We start from the raw sequence: 15468 nt of genomic DNA, 5'->3' as shown, positions 1-15468 counted from the left end.
CTAAGCTTACTTCTTTTTCCCATTCAAGCTGTTTCATAGCTAATTCTACTTCCTCTTTATAGTGCTCTGTTCATCTGTTTTGGTAAAACATAAAACAGTTGTTTCAGATATCTTTATCGCGTTTCCTTTTTTTATCGATGAATATGCTGTCGTTTTCATCTTCTACTATTTCATATGGAGCTACACGATTAACAATTCCAAATCAAGAAAACACAAATAACACTCAGAATTATATTATACAGCTAATAGTCGAAAAATGAAGAGCAAGAGATAGATAATCAGACAATTAAGATCAGCGCTACATGATGCACGCAATTCCACATTTGAACACTACATTAGTACATTGTCTAAAGAAAATCATTCACTATGGATAGCAACAAAAACACTTAAAGAGACCTGAACAATACAACCCACCAAATAAGAAAGATGAAGTTATTTGAGGAAGATCAGACCAGGAAAAAATGTCAACATTTTCAGAATACCAGATAATAATAATCAAGCAATAGAACACTGAAAACTTTTGTTTTTAACTGTACGCCCGTGAATGACTTATTATTTTTTAAATAACAGTTAATATTGCACTTTTTTATTGTATTTTTTCATCTTTCAAGATAATTCTTATAGGAATATATTTATATATAACATACGGTCTTATGGTCTTATTACGGCTTTAAGATTATACGACCTAAATGTATCTTGTACCGCACTGCTAATTGAGAATTATGTTTGTAATGCGATAAGAGGTCCGGATATACGAGACACCAGTGACTCATGCCGCACTGATAAAAATCCAACAGGAATCTGCATTTCTATAAAAAAAATAGATTAATTTGTTTTGTGTATTAATTTAGTTTAGTTTAGTCGAACAAGAGTTGCAGTAACAGATTTTTCTAAATATAGAATGTAAACCATATTTCCAATGCTTTGTGAAAGAGAACCAGTTTATAATATTCCGGACGACGTAATAACACCTTATTTTAGAATATTGGTCGTTGAATTGAAATCATTGTTCAAGAAACGAATTATTCATGTGCAGATGTTTTACTATAAAAACATGTAAAACCAAAATCTCGATTAAAAAAGTTGCAACCAGCTACTCACGATGAAACTTAACCCCATAATTGATTTTACAAGTGATAAAATGGGTCGACAAAAGACCAGCTTTAATCCTTACAACATTTAAACATAATAGTTGTATCTTGGTTTAATCAAATGAAAAGAAAAATTATACACAAGTACTAAAACCACAAACTATTCTCGATTATAACTTGGTGAAAAAGAGTGTTGATTTTAGTGATCAAGTGGCTTCTTACCAAAGCCCAATACGCAAAATTCTGAAGTGGTACCGGAAAGTGGCAGTGGAATTAATATTTAATGCCGCATTTAATACCGTAGTAGTCAATGCTAAGTTGCTAAATAATAGAAAACGTAAAAAAAGCGACAACCTATCCTTATGTTCAGACTGGAGTTCGCGAAAGCATTTGCAATTAAAGAAATGTTGTAACCCTCACGACCAGTTACACCCAAAAATACCATCTCAGGCAAAGCGATGTAGATAATACAAAGAGAAGAAAGTGTACAAGATGTTACAAACTTTTAAGAAGAAGCATGACTAGTAGAAAGTTAAAACATACTGTGAAGAATGTGATGGCAATACTGCAATATGTCTAGTGTGCTTCATTGAAGCACATTAAAAAATAATTTTTCTTATACAGGAACTATTATTGAGTAAAAACGTATTGTGCCTCAAGTGGCCTATAGTATTGGAAGTCGTAAGTTGATAGTTTCTAGTAGAACGTTTTTATTGTTAATTACCTCCGTAAAAGTGAGTTATAGTATTTATAAAAAGATGGATGTAAATAATATGCCTTCGACATCTAAAAAAGCTAGATGTGAACATAAACGTAGATTGACCACTGCTGAATTACAATCATTGTTAGAAGCATCTGTCGAGGACGATGTAGATTAAATGAATGATGGAAGTGACTCTGATTGACTCTGACGAAATATTTGCACAAAGTCGTTCAGAAAAATCGAGGATTGCGTTTTGGAAAGAGACAACACAAACAGAATTTAAGACTTTTCTCGGACTTATGTTCCATATGGGGACAATTAAGATGAACCGTCTGAATGAGTACTGGAAAAGTATGGGTAACTTCTATAATAGTGTTGACTTGACTAGATAATTGCTCATAGCCCATATTAAGAAATAAGCGAATAGACAATCCTCACTTGTCAAAGAAACTGAAAAAACGTGAAGTGGTCTAAAAACTAAAAAGTCCCCTATTCAAACTGTTTTTAATAAAAAATTTAATAATATGTTTAAGTTTTTTTAATATACCCTAAAACTGAAAGCGCAAAGAATCGATTGCAAGTTACAAAATACTTGTAGAGTCATACTGTTTGGACAAGTACGGTTGTTTAAATAATCGGTTTCTGTCATAAACAAATTGAATAAATTGTAAAATATTTTTTGATCTGCTTGATATTTAGCACACTTTAATAACTGATCAATTGCCATAATTTCAAGTAGCTATATTACCTGTCGTTAGGCAAAAAACAAAGTTATTAACATTTATAAATTACTACAAACATAATATCTTAAAGTTTACGGTTTTTTGAAATTATATCAATTATTTATGTATTTAAATTTGGTATTTCTCTACATAAAAAACTTTTTATGGTCTACAACTTTTATTTGAATTATTTTTCTTTAGAATGTATACAAAACGTTTTATAAGCAAAAAATTTTTTTTTGCCTTTTAAGATTGTTTAAAAAAACAAAGCAAAATCAAGTGTACGTCTTTACGAATTTTTCGTCAGCTACCCCTCATACTATTTAGAATTTAAATTTCTATATAAGATTTTTTTAAACTATTTAGCGAGGTTCCGTGAATTCTTATGGCATGGTCAAATATTATTTTGTTTATGTGATTAAGCCACAATTATTGGTCGTTATTGAGATGAAAATTACATTTTTAATTAACTAATATTTAACGTTTTGATTTCCACTATTATTTTACAATAACTTTGTTTATTGTACAAATTATGTAAACATGTGTATACACATTTTGTACAAAAAAACGTTTTTTGAGAACGATTTCCGGAATGGAAATCAAAATTTCAAACATTAACAGGATCACAACCAATAATTAAGGCCTCAATACCATAAAACCATAATATTTATCTCAAACTATTCATCATAGCTTCGACTAAACAGGTTGTAAATTGAAATTTATGTAAAATATTCCCCTACACGATTCTCTGGGCAAAAATATCTAGGTTGAATAAATATAACATCTAAACGAAGAAAAAACCCGTTGAGACTGCAACTTGTGAGCAGGTAGTTTCAATGTCGTTCTTTGAACTTGAACCCAAAGCGATCGATATTTAGGTATCTAAAATATTATTTTAAGGATTAATACCGGCAACATCTATTGGCTCTAAAATGATGCCAAATACAGTGATTTTACCGCTCGATGTTAAAACGTAAGTATGACGTAAAAAATTAAATATATAAAAAAAAATCGGAATATTGAAAAACCGACAACAGTGCCAAGCCTACAAAGGTGCACTAAACGAACATACACAATTTATAAATAGAAAATGATAGCAATTCTTGGTGATGCTAAATTACTGCAACGTGAAAAGAGTTTTAAAGGATAGCGGGATGTATATATATATATATATATATATATATATATATATATATAATATATATATATATATATATATATATATATATATATATATATATATATATATATTATATATATATATATATATATATATATATATATATTATATATATATATATATATATATATATATATATATATATATATATATATATATATATATATATATATATATATATATGGATTTGCTTGATATGCACTTCGCTTGTGCCGCTGGTTAATAATCAAACTCCGTGCGAAAACAAAACTGACTTTATTTTGAATTACACAATACATATAATATGAACGCTAATAAGTATTATGTTCGCTCGCGCTGAATGCTGTGTCACCGATCTCGTCTCGTATTTGAGTGCTGTCTGTCGTCTTTGGGGTGCCTTAAGGGACTCGTCTTATCTTCACATATGGCATAATATATCTTCCTACGCTACTATGTTGCCGGGTTGTAAAAATGCATAAAATAAACTTGAATTGGATAGAGGCGTGAACATGGCCCCCGCCTTGGCAAACACTGCCAACAAAATCGTCTGCTAATGCTAAATGTTCAAATGTTTAAACTACACTTAGTCTGAAACGGGTAGCGGACACACCTTGGAAAAAGAACGAGTTATGATACCATTGTCTGTCTTTATTCTAAAAACTCTGGCTACACCATCACTGCCGCGTAAAAGTTCGATCACGCGACCTAACTTCCACCTTAATGGAGGTAAATTGTCCTCTTTTATGAGCACTAAGGTGTTTTCCGCAACTTCACCGTTAGTAGTAGTCCATTTCGTGCGTTTTTGTAGTTCGGAGATGTATTCTTTGTTCCATCGTTCCCATATATGCTGAGAAAGCTGCTGAATATGCTGGAATTTTGAGAGCCGATTAACTGGAACATGACGCAAATCTGGATCTGGATTGGTAATAAGTGGTCTTCCGATGAGAAAAATGTGCAGGAGTTAATGGGGAGAGATCATTTGGATCACAGGATAAAGGATGAATCGGTCGGGAATTTATTATAGCTTCAATCTGCACAAGCAACGAATAAAATTCCTCGAACGTTAAGTGCGCGTTTCCCAAAACTCTATGCAAATGATGCTTAACTGTTCTTACTCCGCTTTTCCACAGTCCGCCAAAATGTGGAGAATAGGGAGGTATGAAGGACCACGAAATATTATTCTTTAGCAAGGATTCCCTTATCGCGGGAGTGTGCTGCTCTAAAAATTTTATTAACGATTTTAACTCCGAACTAGCTGCTATAAAATTGGTTCCATTGTCGGAAACCATCTTTTGAGGCTTGCCTCTTCGCGCAATAAATCTTTTAAAGGCCAACAGAAATGATTCCTTAGACAGTTCTGTAACTAATTCTAAATGTATGGCCTTCGTACAAAAACAAATAAAAAGACACATGTAACTCTTTATTAGTTTACAACCTCGATCCTTTCTATCGCGAATTAAGAAAGGGCCCGCATAATCTACACCTGTTACAATAAACGGTGGGCCACCTGCGAGACGCTGGGCAGGTAGGTCACCCATTATTGGCTGAATGGATTTAGATTTTAATCTAAAACATTTTACACATTTGTGTACGGTACGTCGCGCTAAATTCCTTCCTGATAACGGCCAGAAAGTTTCTCTTATAGTTGCAAGTAAAAGCTGAGGACCAGCATGCATAAGATCCTTGTGAAAATGATTAAATATTAACGATGTAACTATATGATCTGCCGCTAAAATGATGGGATGTTTTTTGTCATATATATATATATATATATATATATATATATATATATATATATATATATATATATATATATATATATATATATATATATATATATATATATATATATATTATATATATATATATATATATATATATATATAATATATATATATATATATTATATATATATATATATATATATATATATAATATATATATATATATATATATATATATATATATATATATATATATATATATATATATAATATATATATATATATATATATATATATATATATATATAATATATATATATATATATATATATATATATATATATAATATATATATATATATATATATATATATAAATATATATATATATATATATATATATATATATATATATATATATATATATATATATATATATATATATATATATATATATATTTTTGGTAGTTAAAACCATTGCCTTCGTTTTTTTCACATTCAACTTCAGTTTATTCATTTTTTAATATTTATTAACCATATCTAAAATAGTGTTCATTTTTTGAATACCTACATCAAAATTTTCATCACTACAACAGATTAGAGTATCATCGGCAAAAAGATCAATAAATTCACAAATTACAAAAATATCGATATCGTTAATGTATAGAATAAATAAACGAGTGCCTAATACGCTACCTTGAAGAATCCCTGTATTACTATCCATTTCACATAACAATTGCTCTTTAAATCGAACTGGACACACCTATAAGGACTAATGTCCAAGAGTGTGTCGGACCCACGGAAGAAGGAATGTCCACAGATCCAGAACCGGCCATCTCTTCGCAATGAAGAGAGAAATAAGGCTCCTGCAGGCCAATCTTCAACATGCAAAAGCCGCATCGGCAACGCTAGTTAGAAGATTGGAACAAGAAGGCATTGATGTGGCCCTCCTGCAGGAGCCTTGGAGGATAGGTGAGAAGATTTCTGGCCTATCAACCAAACAAGGTAAGGTTTTATACACACCCAAAGCTGTAAGGCCAAGGTCGTGTATAATTCACAGTAATAGAGTAGATTGTACATTAATCCCGGTGCTCTGCACTGATGATATTGTTACAGCTGTTCTAACTATAACCACGGAAGTAGGAGAGAAGAAACTGGTGGTGTGTTCAGCCTACTTTCCAGGTGATGAGGCTCTGTGTCCACCCAGCATTATAAGCGACATAGTTGCATATTGTCTAGGAAAAGGATTACAGCTCATTATAGGATGTGATGCCAACGCACATCACACCGTGTGGGGAAGCACAAACATTAATGCAAGGGGTGAGTATATTTTGAATTTCATCTTATCTGAAGGTTTGGTTATATCCAATATAGGAAACAAGCCAACTTTTGTCACTAAGGCACGCAAAGAAGTGTTAGATTTAACACTCTGCACGAGCAGGATAAGTGATATAATAACAAATTGGGTTGTGTCTGACGAACCCTCATGTTCGGATCACAGACATATACGATTTGACCTTGATATTTTTCCATCGGAAATTAAATACAGGAATCCTAGAGATACAAACTGGGTAGGATATAGGGAGTCCCTCAGTAAAAATCTCGAGGAATGTACGATTTCGTTTAAAAGCCCAGAGGTTATAGATTCGGCGGCAGAAACTATAAGCGAAGCTATTATGGCGGCTTTCCAGGAAAATTGTCCAGAAAAAACAAGGAAAAGTACGGGCAGTAATACAGTCTGGTGGAACAACGGCTTAAGGAAGATGAGGTCGGAAGTCCGAAGCCTATTTAATAAAGCCAAAAGTAACCAAGATTGGGATGCCTACAGGTATAAGCTAACGCTATACAATAAAGAAATTCGGAAAGCCAAAAGGAATTCATGGAGAGAGTTTTGCGAGGAGATTACAGATATCCCGGCATGTTCTCGAATTCATAAAGTCCTGGCAAAGGATGGTGCTACAACCAAAGAAGTAGGTTTCCTAAAGAAAGCTAATGGCAAATTTACGGACACCAAAGAGGAAAGTCTTAGAGAACTAATGAACACGCACTTTCCGGGCTCAACAATTCTGGATGATGCAGATAGGCAAACCAACATAGACCAAAGGCTCACTAGACCAAGGTCTACAGATTGGAAAATAGCCACAGCAATCACAAGACCAAACAGAATTAGATGGGCTATAAATAAGTTTCGGCCATATAAGTCTCCAGGGACAGATGGCATATATCCAATACTGTTGCATATGGGATTAGAGGTATTGATACCACACCTATGCAAGCTCCTCAAAGCCACTTTAGCATGGGGGATCGTACCGGAAATATGGCAAAAGGTCAAAGTCATATACTTGCCTAAGGTAGGTAAAGTATCAGACCTAACACCAAAGTCATATAGACCGATAAGCCTATCTTCTTTTCTATTAAAAACGCTGGAAAGGCTTCTTGATAGGTACATCAGAGACGAAGTGCTAAAAGATAATCCTCTAAGCAATCGTCAATATGCATACCAACCTGGTAAATCTACGGACTCCGCGTTGGATGATCTAAATAGGCTTATCTCAAAGTCAATGGAAGACAAAGAGATAGCAATGGCCGCTTTTTTAGATATAGAAGGGGCATTTAATAATGTTACCACCAGCTCTTTGATAGGGGCTATGAGTAGACGAGGTGCACCTGCGGTAATATGCAGATGGATAAGGGCATCCCTGGAGAATAGGACAGTAATATCCACTCTGGGTAAAGCAACCATCAAAGCAAAAGTAGGTGGAGGCTGTCCACAAGGAGGAGTTCTGTCCCCTCTACTTTGGGCAACCTTGGTAGATGATCTCCTCAGAAATCTGTCCACAGAAGGCTTTTATTGTCTAGGATATGCTGACGATATAGCAATCGTTGTCAGGGGCAGGTTTGCTCAGGTAGTTTCTGAGAGAATGCAAGCAGCCCTAAATATAGTTGACGACTGGTGTAAACAAGAGAGACTGATAGTCAATGCTCAGAAAACACAAATTGTCAACTTCACCAAAAAAACAGCACTACAAGGCCTAAAACCACCGGTGCTGGGAAGAACAGAGATTTCAATTGCCAAAGAAACAAAATACCTTGGGGTATATTTTGATCATAGGCTTACATGGAATACTCACATTCTAAAAACCACACAGAAAGCTACTATGTCCTTGGGCAGATGTAGAAGAATGTGCGGTAAGAATTGGGGACTTAACCCCAAAATGACTCTATGGTTATATACAAGGGTTATTAGACCCATGATAACCTATGGCTCGGTGACGTGGTGGACAAAGACGCAGCAAGTGGGAGCAATAAGGCTGCTAGGTAATACACAAAGGCTAGCATGCCTGTGTATTACGGGGGCCTTAAAAACAACTCCTACTGCATCGCTGGAAGTCCTATTGAATCTACCACCACTTCATATCTTTATACAGGGCGAAGCCAGATCCGTGATGCACAGATTAATCCATAGTCAGCGACATATAAGCCAGATGCATGGTACTGACAACAGAAAGCTAATCGAGGAGCTAAAAGCCGATATTGTGATGGGGAAACCTATCGATGCAACAGTTACGAGATATAGCTTTAACAATAAGTTCACAATTAAGATACCAGGCAGGGAAGACTGGAATAAAGGTGTACCCATACAAGCTGCTGCTACCTGGTACACGGATGGCTCAAAAACATCGGAGGGTGTGGGATAGTAGTATCGGCATAGTAGGGACAAATCAAGGGATAGATTTCCCGGTAAGTCTATCTAAGGATGTGACAGTTTTCCAGGCGGAAATAACTGCAATCCATCACTGCGTGGAAGAAATAGAAAGGCAGGAAAGAACGTTCTGTTCAGTTGCTATCTTCACAGATAGTCAGGCAGCGCTTAAGGCACTCAATTCCGTAGAGGTCAATTCTAAGCTAGTATGGGATTGCGTGTGTGCCCTAAATAAACTAGGAGACCGTAGCAAGGTTACGGTAGCCTGGGTACCGGGGCACGAGGGTCATAAGAGCAATGAAAAAGCAGATGAAATGGCCAAACAAGGCTCATCATTGCCATTCATTGGACCGGAACCCTTCTGCGGAGTTGCTAAATCAGTAACAAGAACGGCTACAAGGAAGTGGGTAGCTCGCAAATCTCTGGAATGGTGGAGGAATTCACCAGGACAAAGACAGGCGAAACAGTTCATTACAGAACATTCGCCAAAATTTACGGCAGACCTAATAAGCAAAGACAGGAAAACAGTCAAGGTCATAGTAGGTCTTCTAACAGGGCACTGTAAGCTGAATAGGCACTTGAAGCTGATGGGACTATCAGACGATGACCTGTGCAGATTCTGTCACCTCGAAGAAGAAACAGCAGAGCACATTTTATGTCAGTGTGACAGTCTGGCAAATGTGCGGTTCTTTGCATTAGGAGAAGAAAATCCACCGGCAAATAGCTACATGGAAGGTACAGTCTCGAAGCTACTAGACTTTATAAAAAGGGTCAGGCTAGAGAATGTTATCTAGGACTAGAGGACCACAATAGATCTGAAAAGGTCGCAGTGGAATAGGCCGAAGGGCCACCTCTCTTAATCTAATCTAATCTAATGAAGTGTAAATGACAATATATTTTTAGTTACTTGAAATGAAAATATTAGGCACAAAAATATTTACATCTACATAGGTACCTAGTTGTTAAATATTTCTACTTATTTACAGATCCGCTAGGCCTTCTTATGGGGACTCTGCTGTTGGATGGGTGCAAGTTCGAAGAGATAAAAATGTATGCACAGTTAAAGCTAAAGTGACACCTGAACACAATGTGAGGAAAACACAATATGCTGTAACTTGCAATATTGATGAGGAATATTCAGTGCCATGACTGTGCTGCCTCTTCAGGTAAATATTTTTAAAATGATAAAAAATGTACTAGGTAAATATCAGATTAGTTTTAGTCATGCATAGGTATATTGAGATTCTAGGATTGTAAGACTAAAAAAATGTTTTATATGTCTTTGATGCTATTTAAAAACTGTTTATGTTTATGGAATGTCTTCTTTACATGCCATCTCCGCGATTAAGGTTGGCCATCATCATTGCCTATTCTAACTTTTGGCACTATACAGCCCAAAAGAGTTCATTTGAGCTGCATCCAATCCATTCTTTGAGATTTCTCAGCCAGGACAATTTTTTTCTACCTATGCTGCGTCTTCCTTGAATTTTTCCCCACATTATTAATTTTAGGAGTTCGTATCTATCACCACCTGCTGTTATAAGTATGACCCAAGTATTGCAGTTTTCTTATTTTGGTGGAATCCAGTATCTCCCTGCTTGATCTCTATTTTTCTTAGTGCTTCTTCATAGGTTATTCTGTCTATCCAGGAAATTCTTCAATATGTCCACATTTTAAATGCTTCCAATCTAATTGTAATATGGAACGTAAAGGATAGCAAATACATACTATGAAATGATATTAACTTTGGGTATAATTTATAAGTATAGCATTTACTTTGTTTTAGGTGGGTATAAGCATTCCATAGCACTCTTGATGTGGCTTCACAGAAGGAGTGAAGAACCTTCTCCAACTGAAGTTGCTTGTTACTGGGCAGAGTAAACTTTCCAAAGTTGGAACTTCAGTTAAATACCTAACTTTGAAGGATTTTGGAGCACAAGAAGAACTGAGCTCAGATGAAGAAAGCTTACTTTTTTTACAGGAAGTTGTGAACCAAGGACTAGAACATAATGTTGAGAGTCAGCTATTGAAACACTTCAAGCCTAACAGAATTTTGCAAAATCTTGGACTACATCAATCGATGTTAAATTTTGTTAGCAGAAATGATTTTTCCAAAATGGCACTGAATTTTTCAGAATTTCTAGAATTCTGTTATCAGGAAATGGATCCCCAACTATGTTCTGAAGCTGCAGCAATAACCATTGAACAGTCTAATTCCGGTTTATGGTTTGACCTGCGATATGCAAGAATAACTGCATCAAAATTTTATGATACAGCACACTGCAAAAAATCAGATGGTTCCCTGGTTAACCAAATACTTGGTGTAACCAAACTTCCTGTTACCGAAGCCATGTCTCGAGGAAAAAGGCTTGAGGATGCTGTAATTAAAGCTTTAGAAAAATAATTAAAGATAAAACTCAGTCATATTGGGTTATAATTAAATCACAGGCATCCAATATTTGGGACTTCTCCAGATGCTATATCTGAAGAATTTGTAGTTGAAATAAAATGTCCTCAATCTGAGAAAACTATTTGTAACTATTTAACAAAAAATATGGAAATTACAGCAAAATACAAAGCTCAAGTGCAGCTACGGATGTTTCTATGTAAGAAACAAAAAGCATTATTTTGTGTTGATTCTGATCAAAATTTCCTCAAAATCCTGATTTTGAGGAAAATTTAAAATTTTTTGATATATGGGTACCATATGATGAATAATACATAAAGATGTTAATGGATGCTGCAGAAAACTTCTGGCAATATAATATATTTACACATTTATGTAACTCATTCAAAAAATGATAATATATTTATATACAGCATGATCAGTTTCACTTTGTATTTAACATTTGGATGCGAACTGGTGTTGACATTCAGTTTTTCCAAATTTTTTAAATTTTATTTTGGTAACGTCTCGCCAAGTAAAATGCCTTCATGGTACCAAAATAAAATTCAGAAAGTTAGGAAAAACCGAACGTCAACTGTGTGTTTGGGTTTACGATTGTCCAAAAATTACTGATTATTTCGTTATTTCAGTAAATATCTCCAATAATAATAGTTATAATATATCTGATGGTAATATATCAAAGTTTAGAAATTTATGTAATCAAAACTTAGATAAAATCAAAACAAATCTTATCTTATATAAGTTGGTGTATTTCTTGATTTAAAAAGAGCTTTTGAAACCATTGACAGGACAATAATGATTTCTAAACTTAAACAGTATGGTATAGGTGGTACACTAATTGCGTGGTTAGAAAATTATTTACAAGATCGCGAACAGACAGTTCGATTTAAAGAGCAATTGTTATGTGAAATGGATAGTAATACAGGGATTCTTCAAGGTAGCGTATTAGGCACTCGTTTATTTATTCTATACATTAACGATATCGATATTTTTGTAATTTGTGAATTTATTGATCTTTTTGCCGATGATACTCTAATCTGTTGTAGTGATGAAAATTTTGATGTAGGTATTCAAAAAATGAACACTATTTTAGATATGGTTAATAAATATTAAAAAATGAATAAACTGAAGTTGAATGTGAAAAAAACGAAGGCAATGGTTTTAACTACCAAAAATATATATATATATATATATTGTTGTACTTTTGAATGTCCATAAGCAATAAAAAACCGATATACAAATTTTATTACTTAAATAAAAATTAAAATTATTGATATTTCATAAAGACACGGGCATATGAATTTTCAAACATCCTGTATAAGACAAAATATGTATTTTAAGTTGTTCGAAGAATTGTTCATTAGGCCTCAGAGACAAGACTTTCAAATATTATCGATAAGAAATTTAAATAAGTCGGGTATTGTGGAATGGTTTTACCCGGAATAAAAGTGTATATAGAAAGTGTTTAACAATAGACCGGGATTTGCGGTGGTTTCCTCCCCGAAAGATTATATCGGTAAAAGTTTATTAACAAAAGACATTGAATTGAGAAACAGGTATCGTTTGTAGCTATTAGTAAGAAATATTTGTAAAGCAGATAGATTTAGTTAGAATAATTAAAGAAGGTGTTTTCTGGAATAACCCGAATGACGTTTTATAGAGAGAGTTGGGTGATAACGATATACGTCACAAGAGGTGGATGATTTTTATTGGTCAATTTTTGAATGCAAGGAGGTTGATTTTGGCTATGAGATAGGAGAGAGAAAAAAAGGTGAGTTAATCAGTTTTCGTCGTCCAAGAAGGAAGGAGCTTTGTGATTTGTGTTTGTTTGAAGTCCCGAAGACGTAATTTACCGGGTGTGTTTATTTGCGGTGTAAAAGCTGACCAGTGTGAGGAACGGGGTACAGAGAGATAGAAAACCAAAGGGCATAAGAATATTAATAGCAGACGAAGCCGGAAACATTTGGAGATACAAGAACAGATAGGAGAAAGGTGTACGTCATCTGGACCACAATAGGAGCAGAAGCAGAGAAAGGATTTTTTTGTTGTGGCGTGGCCATAGAATTGCAACGGCAGAGAAGGAAAGGTCAGTCAATTTTCATTAGAGCCGGAGTGTGATTTTCATTTATTAATTAAATAAATTGAATAAATAATAGAGACAGTTAATTTTGCGATCACTTAAAAAAAAAAAGGAATTATAAAAAGAGCTTAGTTATAACACATATTAAAAATCAATGTAAAATAACATTTGGGTCCATGATAGAAAACAACTTCTCATATATTTAAAGTTAGTATATTGCAAATATTACAGGATTGATTGTTATATAAAATTTCATTAAAATAAAGGACATCTCACATATAGTTCAGTTGAAATTCTATGTATTTTATTCAGGTCATATTACCTATCCCGATTAGGACGCCAATTGGAACATATTTTGAATCCACGATCAAAGGTAAATCGTACAATTTAAATAGCCTGAGATTGTAATTAATTAATGCTGATTTATTGTGATTAATTGGAGATTAGTTCATTTAATAAATATAGACAGGATTTTTCCTAAGTAAGCAATATAATACAATTTAAATAGCATAACAAAATGGCCCCCAACGTGTAAAGCTTTGAAAAATATTTCTAGTTGGCAAATTTGAAAGGATAGGAGTAGACGAGCAGATATTTGAAAGTTTATATGCCGGGGATAAAGTGAAATATTATGTTGAGGACATAAAGATTATATATTTTTTTTAAGATACAATTTACCATAATTGATTTATTCGTGATATTGACAATTTATAGGTTACCATAATTGATTTATTTGTGTGATATTTAAATTTAATAATTTTACCATACTTGAATGATTTGATTGATTTTGACATTTGATATTTTACCATTTGATTTATTTGTGGGATATTGAAATTTGATACTCGTACTCAAGAGTTATTACATTTGAACAGGAAAAGTCCCGTTTGTTGCAACAGACCAGTAGAATTTTATATTTGGCGGGGATATTATTGCACAAATTTCAAAGTTTCATATTTGGCGGGGATAAATAATCTAACGAACATGTCGACCACAAGGAGTCAAAGCAAAACGCAAGAAAGGAAAGAGGATAAGATAGAAGAGGAAACAATTATTGATGAAGGATCGGATAATGAAGGAAATGCTACAATAATGGAGGAAAGAAAAGAAACAGGGATGTTAGAAAAATTATTAGCTATGATGCAAATACAGACACAACAAATACAAGAATCGTCACAAAAAATGGATAAAAATCAACTGGAAACAAAACACATAATGGATGAATCACAACAAAGAACGGAACAAAAATTGGACAATTTGGAAGAAAACCAAAGAAAAATGGAACAAAAAATGGAAACGCGTATGGACAAATATGAAAACGAAATAAAAGTCTGTTTAGAAAGAAGTAGGGAAGAAACAGAGAGGAAAATAGAATTGCAGAGAGAAGAAATCGAAACTAAAATGAAGGATATTCAGAGTATGCAAAAAAGGGAATTAGAACAGATAGAAATAAAATTTGAAAATGCGCTACAAGAAGACCGGAAAGAAACGGAAAGGAGATTTAAACAAATTGCAGAGATGGAGATAAGAGGAGTAGAAAGAAAGGAAGTCATCGTACATAGCACAGAAGACGTAAAAGTACGATTTGGCGGGGATATAAGGAAAATACACCCAGTGCCTTTTATAAATAACCTAAAGGAAAAAGTCAAATACATAGGACCGTTTGCAACAGCAAAGGAAACCATCAGAAACCATCTCACAGAAGAGGCAAATCTTTGGTTTGTCAGCAAGGAAGAAGAATTGGACAATTGGCAAGATTTTGAGAGAAGATTCTTAAATTATTTCTGGGGAAAAATCCAGCAACTACAAGTAAATAAAGAGTTACAAAATGGAAAATACCATAAGAGGATGGGCGTATCAGAAAAGATGTACGCATTACAACTC

The 15468-nt window shown here is 33.8% G+C and overlaps 1 protein-coding gene and 1 long non-coding RNA gene across 2 annotated transcripts; both read left to right on the top strand.

The window, feature by feature from the left end:
* The first annotated feature begins 6242 nt into the window (after positions 1-6242).
* Positions 6243-7236, top strand: LOC140431100 (uncharacterized). Its single transcript, XM_072519018.1, has 2 exons — positions 6243-7125; positions 7226-7236. Exons 1-2 carry the CDS (start codon positions 6243-6245, stop codon positions 7234-7236), a joined length of 894 nt encoding a protein of 297 aa, XP_072375119.1.
* Positions 7237-9869: 2633 nt separating this feature from the next.
* Positions 9870-11922, top strand: LOC140431094 (uncharacterized). The gene is made up of 2 exons (XR_011949605.1): positions 9870-10266; positions 10887-11922. It is a non-coding gene; the product is annotated as an uncharacterized lncRNA (long non-coding RNA).
* Positions 11923-15468: the final 3546 nt, after the last annotated feature.

The sequence above is a fragment of the Diabrotica undecimpunctata genome, unplaced genomic scaffold, assembly GCF_040954645.1.
Source record: "Diabrotica undecimpunctata isolate CICGRU unplaced genomic scaffold, icDiaUnde3 ctg00000568.1, whole genome shotgun sequence".
In the NCBI taxonomy this organism is placed as follows: Eukaryota; Metazoa; Arthropoda; class Insecta; order Coleoptera; family Chrysomelidae; genus Diabrotica; species Diabrotica undecimpunctata.
Note: the sequence above shows the minus strand (reverse complement) of the source record. Positions and strands in the feature narration are given on the sequence as shown.